The 14,928-nt window shown below is 35.7% G+C and overlaps 1 protein-coding gene across 4 annotated transcripts in view; it reads left to right on the top strand.

The window, feature by feature from the left end:
* The window catches only part of PAQR5 (progestin and adipoQ receptor family member 5), a 76,459-nt gene extending 62,046 nt beyond the window's left edge, over positions 1-14,413 (top strand). For all 4 annotated transcript variants that reach the window (XM_003755687.3, XM_031955309.1, XM_031955308.1 and 1 more), the window contains 3 exons: positions 9,582-9,678; positions 11,227-11,368; positions 14,067-14,413. In XM_003755687.3, coding sequence (XP_003755735.1) covers positions 9,582-9,678; positions 11,227-11,368; positions 14,067-14,308 — 481 coding nt within the window. In that variant the 3' untranslated portion in view covers positions 14,309-14,413. The remainder of the gene's footprint in view (positions 1-9,581; positions 9,679-11,226; positions 11,369-14,066) is intronic.
* Positions 14,414-14,928: the final 515 nt, after the last annotated feature.

Below are 14,928 nucleotides of genomic sequence, written 5' to 3'. Positions count from 1 at the left end.
ATCACTGTAAAAAATAATTCAGAGCTATGCCCCCAAAGTCACTCAACTATGCTTATCCTTTGATAAGTGATAACACTTACCTCATAGGGATCAAAGAAGAAAAAGACACATATATTCAAGAATATAGTAGCTCTTTTTGTTATAGAAGAATACTAAAAATGAAGGGGAAAAAACCCTTCAGTTGGGGAATGATTGAACAAATTATGATAAATCAATATAATCCATCAATCAAACATTAAGTACCTACTTGTGATAGGCACCTACTAAGGACACAAGAAGGGCAAAAGATAGTCCCTGCTTTCAAAGAGCTCAGCTCACAGTATAAATTACAAGCAAGTTATATACAGGATAAATAGGAAATAATTAATGGAGAGAAAGCATTGGAATTAAGAGGAGTTGGGAAAGGTTTACTCTAAAAGATGGAATTTTAGTTGAAATTTAAGGAATCAGAGAAGGCAGTAGATAGAACTAAAAAGTACACCAGGCATGGAAGACATCCAGACAAAATTCCTGGAGTCAAGATATGGATAGTCTTATTCATGGAATAGTCAGAATATCAGTGGCCCTGGTTTGAAGAGTACCTGTTAGGAAGTAAGGTGTAAGAAGGCTGGAAAAATATGAAGGGTTCTGAATGTCAAACAGAAGATTTTGAATTTGATCCTGGAGGTGACAGAGGGCTCATTGGAATTTACACACTCACACTCTCTCTCTCTCTCTCTCTCTCTCTCTCTCTCTCTCTCTCTCTCTCTCTCTCTCTCTCTCTCTCTCTCCTTCTGTCCCTTTACCTCTCTCCGTGTATGTATATGAGACATGATTGGATCTGCACTTAAGGAAAAACATTTTAATGGCTGAATGGAGGGTATATTAGAGTAGGGAGAGTTTTGAAGCAGGCAAATCCACCAGCAGACTCTCACAATAATCAGAATCTGAAGTGATGAAGGGCCTGCATCAAAGTGGTAGCAACGTCAGAGGAGAAAGGAGGGCATATTCAAAAGCTGTCGCAAAGATGGAATCAAGATTTAGGCAAAAGATTGGATGGTAGATTGGGTGGTGGTGGTGTGTGTGTTGAGAATAACTCCTGAGTTGCTAGCTTGTAGGATTAGGAGGATGGTGTTACCCTCTGCAAAATAGAGAATAATAAGTTAGGAAAGGGGGATAGATTTAGGGAAAAAAGAAAATGAATTTTGTTTTGGACATGTGTAGATTAAGAAGCATACTGGAAATCTAGTTCAAGATGTCTGAAAAATGACTAGAGATTTAACACTGGAGGGTAACAGAGAGACTGAGGCAGGATGGGTAGATTTGAGAATCATCAGCATAGAGATGGGAACTGCTGAGACCATCAAGTGAGGTAATAAATAGATAATAGAAGATTGCATTATAACATGAAAAGGAAAGTTTTTGAAAATATAAGGAAGACTTATATGAACTAGAACAACTTCTTCAATAAACAACATTGTAAAGAGAAACAACCTTGAAAGACTTAAGAATTCTGATCAATTCAATTTGCAATCATGATTTCAAAGAACTGATAATAAAATATGCTATCCACTTCCTGTCAAAAAAGTGATAGTCCTCTGATGTATTTTTGGACTTTGGACATAGCTAATATGGGAATTTCTTTGATTTAGCTATGTATATATGTTACAAGGCTTTCTATTTTGTTTTCCAATTTATGAGTGGTAAAGGATTGGGATAGGATACATTCCCCACAACAAAAAAGAAAAGCACACTGAAAAAGTATTTTTAAGTATATGTAGAAAAGACTGAACAGAAGGCCAGAAACAAAGATCTTTGAAAAGTACATGTTGAATTTATTATATATTTTAAAAGATAAGCAAATTGTACACAATTGAAATTTTATGTTTTATCCTCTTTTTTTCTCTTCTACAATGTATATGAAAATACTCATTTTGTTATATTCAGAATAAAACAAAGAAAATTATTAAACAATGAAAAGTCTACTTATTAGCAAGTCAAAAAAAAAAAAAGGATAAGTTATCCTATTATGGTAAATATAGTTAAAGTTTAGTCCTAGCTCTGTGACTCAGTTTTTATATGATATCTAACAAATCACTGAGTCACTTTTAGCCCTCATTTTCCTGATCTTCAAAGTGTGATAGCATCCTTTTACAAGTTTAAATTTATAGTCCTCTAATGAAAGAGAATCAAATTATTCCTCTCTGGTAGGAAATGACTAACTAAAAAGAACCAACTTTGGAGCTAGTAAGGGAAAGAAAGGGCTCATACATTCATCACTTTTTTTCTTTTTTTGCTGAGGCATTTGGGGTTAAGTGACTTGCCTAGGGTCACACAGCCAGGCAGTGTTAAGTGTCTGAGGTCAAATTTGAACTCAGACCCTCCTGACTTCAGGACTGGTGCTCTATCCACTGTACCACTTAGCTGCCCCACATTCTTAACCATTTTCCTTCTTTAACTCAATTATTTTCTGTTTTGAGGGTGTATTATTTTGTTTTAGTGGGTGACTTGGATGTTTTTAGAGGCTAATGAGGTCAAAAAAAGTTAAAAAATTTCTGTTTAAAGATGGATTCCCCCTCTCCCTCCCAAAAAAAATCCAACTTAAAGAACTAATTATCAAGCTCAGCTTTTCTTCCTCTTTTAGATAACAGAGCACTAATAGTGCAAAAGGCATGAAAGGTGATGGTAAGAGTGCTGGGTTTGGAGTCAGAGGACCTAATTTCAAAGCTTGTTATGACTCTGGGACTTTGAAAAAGATTCTTAATTTCTCTAGGCCTTTGTTTTCTGATCCTGTAAAAGGATTTGGATTAAATAACATTGACCATCTCTTCCAACTCTAAAGTTATGATTTACAATTCTGTCTTTTATAGAGTATGAATGCTACATGGACTGGGGCCAGGAAAAAAAAATGTTTTATAGGGTACATTATTGTTAATGAAAGCAACAAAGCATTTTTCCTATAAGCTATCTGCTGGAAACTGAAAAAAAAAAATCTCTTTATGTAGCTCCCGTCCTTAGAATAGCATTAATTAAAAGGAAATGCTATCAGTAAACAACAAAGATCTCCAAGGGACAAAAAGGTTGTGTTGTTTTTTTCCCCCAAAGATTTAGTGACCCACATATTTCAAGGAGTGTGATTTCATATTCTAAAATTCCATTATAACAAGATGGAGTTCACTGTCATAAGATTTTCCCCACAGCTTAATTTAACAATGGGATTCCTAAAGGTAAAACTGACTTTTTGGAACTCCTCTATACTTTCTTGAGTACAAAGAGAAGTTTTCTTTTCTTTTTTTTTTTTAGGGAGGGGGGAATTCTGTGTTTCTTTAGATTACCAGTCTCATAGAGTTATTTTGCTGTCCTGAAACCAGCCCTTAGACATTTTGCTACTTTGCTAAAATTAGAGCCCCAGCTGCTTCTATAAACAAGGAGGCTGAAATAGATGGTTCTTAGTGTCTCTTTCAGGTCTGATGTTTTCTGATGACAAAACAGGTTGTAAAGAGAGACTCCTGTCTCCCCTCCCAGGCCCTGTCTTGATCATTCTAACTCTTCCCTACCTCCTCTGGAAGGAGACAGAAGTGATTTCTTTGAGATTTGCAATGCAGTTATTTAGTATTTTTCTCTGTCCAGCTTCTACTTCTCCTCCTTCTTTCTTCTATTGCTGTCTCTTTCCTCTTTTTCTTTCCTTTTAGGTTCAGCTTTGCAGCTGAAGACCATCAGAAGCACTTAATCGAGGCTACCTTCCACAACGGGCGCAATATTAAAATCCCAGGAAATCCATAGTTTTGTGAATGGCCACCAGAGCTCTTTCTTTCTGTGTAAGTGGCCAAGTCACCATTCTATTCCAGCAGTGAAGGGGCAGGGACCAATGAAAATAACATAAGAGCTTTTTTTTTCCTGACTGATTTTATGATTTTGTCACCTTGAAAATATGAGTTATGGCAGGGCAAGGGAAGAAAATAGAGTAGATTTCTAGTTATTAGTTAGGTTAACTATGCTTGAAAGCAATGAAAAATGTGTTTTGGTTTAGGTGACAGAGGAGAGATTATCAACATTGAATTATTTTCCCAATGTAGAAGGTGCAGAATTTAGTGTCATGTGGGTCCCACCTGACAGAGGCAGTAGGTAATCAGGATGATGAAAAAAAAAACTTTAACAAGATCAGCTGAAGGAAATGTGGATGTTGTTTAAGTTAGAGAAAATTGGGGTACAGCTATGATAGTTCTCTTTACAGAGGACTGCCACATGGAACAAGGATAGATTTATTCTACTTGGTCCTAACTGGAGTCAACTGGAATTGGTTGATGAAGTTTGCTGAGGCAAATTTTAGTTCCATGTAAGGAAAACCTAATTGTTAGAAATGTCTAAAAGTCAAATGGGTTAAAAAAAAATCTTTGGGTAATGGTTCCTCCTTTAAAGTGAATGCTAAATTATTGTTTTTTGTTCTCAAAGAGGACCAATGACATCAGGATGCTAATGACTTGCAAGTAAATTGGATTTAAATGAAGTAGGGCTGTTCAAAATCAAGAGCCTCATTCTATTCTCCAGAGCCATCTAGGTCCAGTGGCAAGATATAGCTCTTTGGGGCAGCCAGGTGGCACAGTAGAAAGAGCATAAGACCTGAGTCAGATGATTCCCTTTGGCCTTTACACACTTACTAACTGACCGTGAATGAGAATGCTAAATAACCACTTGGAAGAATACTGTAGAGGGAATTGCTGATTAGATATAGATTGAACTAGATGGTTTTGATGGTCCTTTCTAAGTCTGAGATTCTAGCACAGAAGAAAAAGTATTGAACTAGGAATTAGGAGATCTGTGTTCTAGTCTCATTAACTAGCATGATGATAGGCAAAGTCACCTCTCTGGATTCCAGTTTCTTCATCTGTAAAATGAGTGGATTCACCTAGATGACTAAGATCTCCTCAAATTCTGACATTCATGACTTCTATGTGCCAAATATAGTTTTATGAATCTACCATGAGTTAGCAAATCTAATGGCAAGTATTTCAGAATCTAATGCTAGTCAGGTTTCAAAATAATATAATCCAATTTGAATCCATTAAATGTCATATGACTGACTTTTGTGGTAGTTTGTAAACATTAACTGATTAATATTTTCTTAAACATGAGGCTGATGAAAGACATCCATCCCTCTTCAGGGATGACAGAAGCAGCATTGCTTCCCAGGAAATAATCTGCATTAAAGAGTATAAAAAATGATCTTGGCAATATAATCGACCTAGATCTATGTTCTTTAGTTACCATGGTAGACATGGTACAATGACAGGAGTCAGAGGATCTAGGGCAAATCATGTAACTTCCCTGGATCTCAGTTTATTCATCTGTAAAAATGAAGTTAGACCAGGCAGCTTCTGAGACTCCTTTTAGCTAAAGATTTATGATTCTATATCGTGTACCAACATTTATTACCCCATAATCCTAGAAAATCATCCTTTATGAGATTCAACTTTTTCATCTGTAAAATTGCAATAAGAATATTTATATTCACAGAGTTTGCTGGAAAAAATACTTTGTAAAATTAGAGATGCTATAAAAATATCTAGTAACTCCTGAAAAGGTTTCTAGAACATTATAATTTTTTAGTTATACATTACCAGTATCATCTTCTGTGTTTCAAGTATGAAAACAGGACAATTAATAGGACTAAAATGGAAAAGAGATCTATAAAAAAATATTTGAATCCAAATTGAAGAGATATTTTTGGTGAATGGTGAGGTTCTTTAGTTTTGCTTGTTTGTGTATGGCATTGTGCTGGTTGCATTAAGCCTCATGGAGGAGATTCTTGGGCATTCAAAAGGTTGAGACCTGATCATATAGAAAAGAGCAAGCAGAAGAATTTTACACTTGGATTTTATTGCCTTTTATTGATTGTTGTCTAGCTCATGATAAACACTTGAATGAATAAACTATAGAACTTGTCTGTCAATATGTACACATAAACATCTGGAATAGACAGTACAGATGGATAAGTTGGGCCCAAAATTAAACAAGAAGACTGGATTGCAAAATAACAAAATAAAGGCCCATCTTTTTAAAATTAACATCTATCAGTGTTGCCATATGGCAGTAGAATATCAAAGGCATGAAATATAAAAGTCTCCAGAGAATTAAAAATGAATATTACATGGAGGATTACAGAAGAATGCATGGAGAATATGAACAGCCTGCAACATGTAACCAATGAGAAGCCTTGAAGAAAGGAATAAAAGATTTTGTCAAGGACATGTATGGTCATTTGGTCAATCAAGTATTGATACAATATGTCAGCATTATGCTAGGCACTGGAAATACAAGTATAAAAATGATAAGGACATGGACTGGCCACATGGCAAGAGTGAGGGATAACAAGTGTTCCACTGGTCCCTTATTGATGTCAAGGGAAGCCTTCTAGTAAGGGAGACCTCTAGTACCTTGTAAGACAGTTTGGTGAACTTTTGGAGGACATGACTGAATTTCATAGGATGAACAGGTGTCATGGATGGGTGATGATCTGACCTAAGGTAAATTGATGACTTAACAGATTCAGCTGAATATTGAGAGTTTATCTAAAGATATAGCAAAGCATCTGACCACATCTTTGTGTGGAAAAGATGAAGAACATGGGGCAAGAGGATAGCATAATTTGAAACTGGTTAGGAAACTGCTTGAATGGTTATACCCAAAAGAGTACATATGATTTTGATGATCCCCCATTGTGTCTAGGAGGAAAGGATGAAATAGGAACAAGTATCTGTTAAGTACTAACTATTTGGCAGGCACTATGTTAAAAGCTTTACAAATATTTGATATTCTAAATAAGTAGGTACTATTATTATTTCCACTTTACAGGTGAGGAAACTGAGGCAGAGGTTTGCTGATTTGCCTAACGTTACATTGCTAATATCTGAGGATGAATTTGAATTAGATCTTCCTGACTCCAGGCTCAGTGCTCTATCGACTGGGTCACCTAATTTCTTCCTGGAGAAGGGAATATTTCTCTTCATATAGTTAAAGGATTGCCATATTGATGAGACTTTATTTTCCCCACTTGGCTCCAAAGGACAGAATCTATGAGCAATTAGTAGCAATTTTAATGAATCTGTCTTAAACTTGATGTAAGGAAAAATATCCCCACAATTAGATAGCCCAAAGTGGAATGACTTGCCACTGGAGATCCAGTGGATTTCTCTTCTTTAGGGGTCTTCAAAGCAATGACAGCACATCTGTGGTGTTTATTGTAGAAGGCATGAATTCTTGTTTAGCCATTAGTTGGACTAGATTATCTCTGAAGTCCTTTTCAGTTCTAGGATACTACCAATTATTGTACTTATATATAATCTATGACTTATCAGAGCACAACTTGTTAGATGTTCTATTGAGAGCTAATGGCTGAACATAGTCTATTGGGAATTTCTTCACTTTATGTATCTGAACCTCTGATAATAGATATGAAGCCTATCATTAAGCCTTGCTAAAATCCTAACATTAGGGTTTTACTTTCTGCAGACATAATCTTCAAAGACCAAGGATTGCCTCTCTAGCATGAAAAGAAATCAGAATGGGATTTTAAAGAGGATGGCTATTCTTGTGAACCAGATATTCCAAATGGCACAAAAATACTTTGGTTAGGGACTAGTGAGTTAAAAGATGTCATCAGGATTTCATGAAGTGTTGTTAAAATTACAAGCTAGAATTACTGTGGTTCTTCATCTGATGTCTGGGATTATTAGACAAAAGGACCAATTTAATGATTTAGATTATAAGGATAATTTCCTCACTATTAGGAATTCCCATTATTTCCCATTCTTCAGTAAAGCTTGTTATCCTGAAGTTTCAGGCCAAATGTATAGTAATTTTTTAAAAAATTTTGGGATTTTGACTTTAGCTTTTATGAATTATCAACACTCCCCCTCCTCTTATTCTTCTTCCTTTCTATTTTTTTCCTCTTCTTTTATAATGCTTACAATTACAATTACAATTAGTGGGATATAAAGTTATGATGTACTGATAAAAGCCTTGTATTTAAAATGAGAGGATGAAGGTTCTAATACTGGTTCTGCAACATAATACTTATAGTTATTTGTGGCAAGTCATTTATCCTAGTCTTTTCAAACTCACACTCTGATATATTTAAAAAAAATATGGAAGTATAAGTCAAAAAATCTTGGCTCTCATCTCAGCCCTGGAACTTTAACTAGACATATAAAGTTGGATAACTAGGAATTGTTTTGACCCTTATTTTTCCTGGTTTGTAAAATGGGAGTAATCCTCACAAGATCAAAGAATTGAATGTTTTGAAAAATACTTTGAGAGTTGCAAAAGGGACACATAAACATGAATTTTGAAAATAACTTCTCAAACAACTGTTTGAAAATTTGCTTGATAGAAAAGAAATTTTTAGGCTTGTAAAGAGAATAAAAGTGGTAGAACATAGGGACAAAAGTGCAGGAGTGGGAACAGGACCCTAAATATAGATGGATACAAAATTTTTTCCTAGTATTGAGAGGACCAAGAATGCTTTGTTTTTCAGTTAGGCACTTAATAAATCTGAGAATTTCCCCATTTCCATCAGATAGTCTTGTCTTTCCAACTCTTTAGGCAGCAACAAGGCACTGATAAATTATTAGATATAGCATATCCAAGAGTAGGGTTTTCTGTTTGTCTCTAACATTCTGAATCTGTTAGCTTCATTTGAATTTGTGAGGTTACCATAAGAGCTGGTCAGCACAACTCTGCAGACAGGCTTACCAACAGATACTTTGGTGTCCACCTTGCTACAACAACCCATTTTATTACTCATAATTGCCCTCGTGTCCTCTCTGGACAGTTGCTCTGTGCTATCAACTCATTTATTCAAGCTTCAGGAATGCAGCCTATTTCTGTGTGCAGTATTGTTAACTGTGCCTTGCTTTTGTCTTGCTTTCCCTTTTGGTCATCATCATCATTTATTTTAACGTTCCGTTTATCTTAAGATTTGGAGGGAATAGGGGGGAAGAAATAATGGATTCATATTAATTCACTCTCCTTAAGACTTGGGCTGAAGATGTATTAAATATTTCAAAAATCCTCCCAAAGTAATTAAATGCCTAATTGAGCCACTGAGCTTAATGGTGATAGCCTGATGAGGTGCTGACTGATTACAGTACATCATAACCGTCATAGAAATATAGAGAAGGCAAAAGAACAATGTTAACTGACCTGTTTCACTCAGCCTCCCCCCTCCCTTCTGCTAGTGAACATATGGCCATTGTATTTCATGTCTTATTTGAATTTTAAAAGGCTCTTTGGAAATTGAATGACATGACCCTCTGTGTCTTTTTCCCTCTCATCATTTCTCTGTGACTTGGCTGGTCTCCCCTTCAATCTTGTTTCATTTGTTTCTTGTCAAGTGATTGGGACACCTTTTATTTATTTTTTTTCATTTGGTAGTACTGAGATGGAGTCACTTTTGTCAAAGTGAAAATGAGGGTGTTAAAGTTTGCATGTAAATGGAAACATTTATATAAAACCGCTTTAATATATCTATGACCCTAATGTATTTTGACATTTTTCCTGAAAATGTTTTTTCTCTCTGCTTCCTTTCTTCTAATCTTCTCCAGGTTTCTCGAAATCCAGAAGCCCAGGCTCTGTAAGATATTACGTATCCTGGCCTTTGCATATCCCTATGCCTGGGACACTGTCCCCATCATTTGCAGGGTATGATGGCTCAGTTATGTTTTTATATAAGCCCCCTAATAAGATTTACTCAATCAACAAATATTTACAGAGATGTTGACAGTGTAAGGCATTGGAGAGGAAACAAAGATGTATTAATTACACATTGTATCTTTAAATTGGACAGACATACAGAAGAAGATAATTAACAATACAAGTATATGAACTGAGTGCCACATGAGCGTTATAGACAGTAAAGAAGTCATGATTTGAGCAAGAAACCACGATGGATTGGATGGTTGAAACTCTAATTGGATCTTGAAGGATGAGGGCCATTTTAAATAAGCTGAGACTAAGAGGGAGGATATTCTAAGCAAGAGGAATAGCATGAAAAAGCCTTAGAGGCAGGAATATATATGGCTATTTGAAAGATAACAATTGATTCTGTGAGCATAACAGACTGTTGTGAGAGGGAAACTTGGCAAAATGGAAGAAAGGGAAGGTACTGACAATTTGCCCAGGGTTATGCTCAGCGCTATAGGAGATGTGGGAATAACAGTATGACAAAATGCCTGTTCTAGTATTCCTATTTAGTGCTTCTAATCTATCTGAGAAAATAAGGTTGCAACAACAACAAATAGGACATCATTTTGTGTAAAATTGGGTGTCATCTAGTTATATTTTAAAAATATAAACTTTATTCACAATGACCCAGGAGTACAATGGTTAGTCAAATATATTTTTGTTTTATAGATTATGCTCCACATATATTGCCAATTCAAAGAATTAGAGTACAATAAAATAAAAATAATATTATCCTAGCCTAGGACAATACTGAGCATAATTGAAATCTGATTTTGGTAGTACTTTAAGTACTTACAAATTATCCTTATGAAGATGTGCTCAAAGGTCTAGTAATAGAGTTTTCTGCTTCTAGATGTTGGGTTAGTATTTAGTTTTTATTTTTTAACATGAATAGAATATGTAATATTTGAACAGTTAAATGAAGATGTTCTTATATGTCCACGATACACTAAATATGGCAGGGAGGTGATACAGTGGGGAAGAGTGCTAGATCTAGATTTACAAAGATCTGAGTGCAAATCCAGCCTCAGAGACTTACCAGCTGTGTATAAAATCATGTAAACCTGTGTGCATAAATAACATAAACCTGTTTGTTTCAGTTTCTTCCTCTGTAAAATGAACTGGAGAAGGAAATGGCAAACCACTCCAAGAAAATCCCAAATAGAGCTACAAAGAGTTGGACATGAGTAAATCTAAAACTAAATGCTGCCACTACCATTTGCTTCAAACTCACTTTGTATAAGAATCCTTATCAGTTTCAGCAGTTTGTCTACAGATCTCCTTAGTTTCAAAGTTGAAAGCCACATATACAATGAGATAACAGTATTAGTGGCTAGTATATGTATATATGTATGCACCGTGGTATATAAGGATTTCAGAGTTATTGTGAATCTGTGGTGTAAGTAGAAACGAAGGCTATCATCCCTCCCTTACCCCTTCTTCTCCAGTCACTCATCTTACTTATGAACAATATCTAGGTATGACGTTTCTTTTAAATATCCACAGCTATTCTCATCATCAGAAGAGATTTCTGGGGAGGCTGCAAACCCCTATCACCAGAAGCACACGGTTATTGCCATCTTGGCTTGTTTTCTCTATGCTGCACACTTACCTGAGAGGCTTGCCCCTGGACTCTTTGACTACATAGGTAAGTAGTGGGAAACAGGAATTTTTAACTCTCCTTCTCTCTTTGAGAAGGATTGAAATATTCTAGAAGTTAATGCATGTGTCTATTAAAGAGTACATTATGATTGGGGAAGAGAAATAACACTTCAAGAATGATGACTTTGGGCTGTTGCCTTGTGCTGATATTCCAAGTTTTCTGGTCCCCAAAGTCTCTGGACACAAGACAATATTAGGAAAGACTAAAAGGTACAGGACAAGATGTGAATAGCCAGGGCAGTCTTTAGTGTAGAGACTGTGGAGTCATGAGTAGGCAACATTGCTTTCTCCAGAAAACATTTTAATGTAAGAATAACAAGTGGGCAACCCCGAAGGTCATAGAGCCACATCGTAAGGGAGTATATGGAAGTGAGGAGGGGTACTCTGGTGATCTTTGGGATCTAGGTGGTTAGGTAGTACAGGCAAAGCATTGGGCCTGGAGTCAGGAAGTTCAGATACATTTGTAGTCCAGATACATTTAACACTTCCATTTGCCTCAGTTTCCTGAGGATAAAATGAGGATAATAACACGTCTCCCAGAGTTGTTGTGAAGATCAAATAAGATAGTTTTAAGTGCCTGTCATGAGGTAAGTACTACATAAATGTTAGCTAGTAGTAGTAGTAGATGTTAAAGTAGTAGTAGTAGTAGTAGTAGTAGTAATAGTAGTAGTAGTAGTAGTAGAAGAAATTAAAACTAATTGTAGGTCTAAGAATCTTGGCACTGTGTGTGTATGTGTAGCACCAGTTGGTAGGAGCTACTTCCTTCTTCACATTGCTGTCTCCCTGAATAATGGCCTACTAGGGATTATATGGGATAGAGTAGGAGAAGGCTGGGCTTTCAAAGGCAAGGATTTCTATGTTGGCTGAAATAAAAATTAGGTAACACTGAGGCAGCACAAATTAGCCCAGCTATAAATGTGACCTGACATAGAATAAAAATAAGAATTAATAAAATGCTGAAATAAACTCTGGACCTCAGCTTTCCTCATCTGAAAAAATGGGATGATATCTATTCCATGATGTTTCTGTGATGAAAAGTGCTTTATAAATTTTAAATATGGGGCAGCTAGGTGGCACAGTGGATAGAGCACCAGCCCTGAAGTCAGGAAGACCTGTGTTCAAATCTAGCCTCAGACACTTAACACTTCCTGTGTGACCCTGGGCAAGTTACTTAATCCCAAATGCCTCAGCCAAAAAAAAAAAGATAGTGAAGCAGAGGAGAAGCCCATCATCATAAATAAGCCATCTTTATTTATGAAAGCAGGAAGGGAGGAAGGCACAGGGACTAATGGAGAGACAGACCTTTACCTCATAAAGGCCAACTCTTGGATATTTTATTAGTAACATATTTATTCACTTAAGAATTTATGCCACTTCCCTATTGGTATTGAACAGAGAAAGGATTTTGGAAAGAATTTTATTCCTCCTACATGTACTTTACTCTCTCACTCCAGATACATAAAGAAGATATCTGGAGACTTTTCACACTTTAAAAAACATGCATCTAGAAAACAGGAGATTTCCTTTTCTACAGCCACTTTCTTCAGAGTACTTATCAGCTTGTTGCTTTTCATTCTACACAGATAATGTTTTTGTTAATGCTGAGATTGTCACTATTAGGGCCTATAAAGTTGTAATTACTTATCATAATATAATCATAGTTCAGATATGTCAAATATTGATTGCCTCTTTCATGCTACTTTATGACAGTTGTGATAGCATTGGATTATACCCAACAAGTAGATGGACAGGATGAACGAAGCTATTTTCCCCTGTTCAGTTCTGCTAATACAGTAAGAATCATTACTCTCTGTTACGGGGGAAAAACCACCAGGGCTTTAAACACAGGACAATAATAACAAGCCATTCATTTATTAGTTAGACAAGAGTAGGCACAGGGTAAGTTTTTTTCCATAGGCATTTTGTTTGGACAACCATTTGATCTGGTATAGGTTAGAAGTACTAAATGTGGAGTTCCTAATCTAGAAACTAGAGCTTTCTCTGCATTGAAAGATAAGGTTTAGATTTCCAAGTTAGTAATTATAACTCTTCATTTCACCACTGCTCTATTTATGACTGCTTTTGCTGAATAGGAAATAAAGAAAATAAAATTATTAATTAACTGGGCAGATAGAAGGATTGGTTTGGTTTACTAGTTCTTTTTAAAAATCTTTTTAAAAAAGATGACACAATATACCCATTCCCACAACTTTTTCCTCTTTGCTCCTGGTATTCTAATACCTTCTCCTCTTCTCTCCAAGCAGGGGTGACTGACAGCTTCACCTTAAAGCTATGTTCTTAGCTGTCCTTTGAAAGTGTAACTAATGACCTGTGTTATAAGACCTGTATCTTGAAAATTGCACTTCTTTAATTTCCTGTTCCTTCTATTTCTGTTTATTAGGTTTATTAGGAATAACAAAGTTAAATAACTTAAAATTCAGAACATTTAAATTATGTTGAAATGACTGGCCAATGCCAAGACCCTGGATGAAATTCCAATGGAAAATATGGTTGACTATGGAGCAGAAAAATTTTGTGCACTAAAGTACTAGATCCAGATTACAAGGCTTTGGCTGTCAATTGGCAATTTATGGCCAAATTCTGAGACCCCCAAATGGAGTTGTTAAAGATCTTTTAGAAAAATAGTGTTGCTTGCTGAAATTTTGTTGGTTTCTTTATTGTAGGTCACAGTCACCAGCTTTTTCATGTGTGTGTCATCTTAGCAACTCACTTACAGATGGAAGCCATATTTCTGGACATGACATTGAGAAAAGACTGGCTCCTAGCTACTTCAATACTTCCTTCTTTCTCTCAAACAGCTGGGGCAATATGTCTGTGCATCATCTTCAGTCTCCTTAATATCATTTACTTCTCACTTGCTCTGTATCAGTCTCCAGAGCCAGAATTATCAAAAAAAGAAACATGATCCAGCCTATGAGCTTTTTAAATGTGTAAGATAATGTGATTATGTTTTAACTATGTTACCACTGAAAAGTGGCACAGTACTTCTGATAAAATGCTATGGCATTCATATTGGATTCGTGAGTAAGCTGGTGTGGTGGGAGATATTTAAGTGGGAGAAATGTCTTAATTTGCACTGATTTTGTATATAATTTGTTAAAAGATGGAGAGAAGTTAGAATAAGACTTCTATGAGACTAGATAAATATTTTATGAAGTTTAAATTCATTTTGATCAATTTGTCAACTTGAATTACATGTTAAAGATTAAGCATATCACTAATCTGCTTTTACACTATAATTTTTGAAGAATTATTCTATAGTAAGATTCACATTGTATCATCTGCCAACATTTCCTTTGACTTCTATGCTTCTAGTTTTTCTAAAAGAAGAAAAAAAGAAAAGAGTACCAAGTAACTATAGGGATTGAAGTGGGAAAGAAACCTGCAGAATAATGGAAAACTCCATTCCCTTCTCCACTGGTCAATTTCCTTTCTGGGGAAATGGATGAAGAGTGTTTTCTCTTTATCTACAATTCCATTTAGTCTTCAAAGTGGCAGGTCCTATCAAAATCATTATGGATTTGG

The sequence above is a fragment of the Sarcophilus harrisii genome, chromosome 2, assembly GCF_902635505.1.
Source record: "Sarcophilus harrisii chromosome 2, mSarHar1.11, whole genome shotgun sequence".
In the NCBI taxonomy this organism is placed as follows: Eukaryota; Metazoa; Chordata; class Mammalia; order Dasyuromorphia; family Dasyuridae; genus Sarcophilus; species Sarcophilus harrisii.
This window is presented reverse-complemented; position numbering and strand designations above follow the sequence as displayed.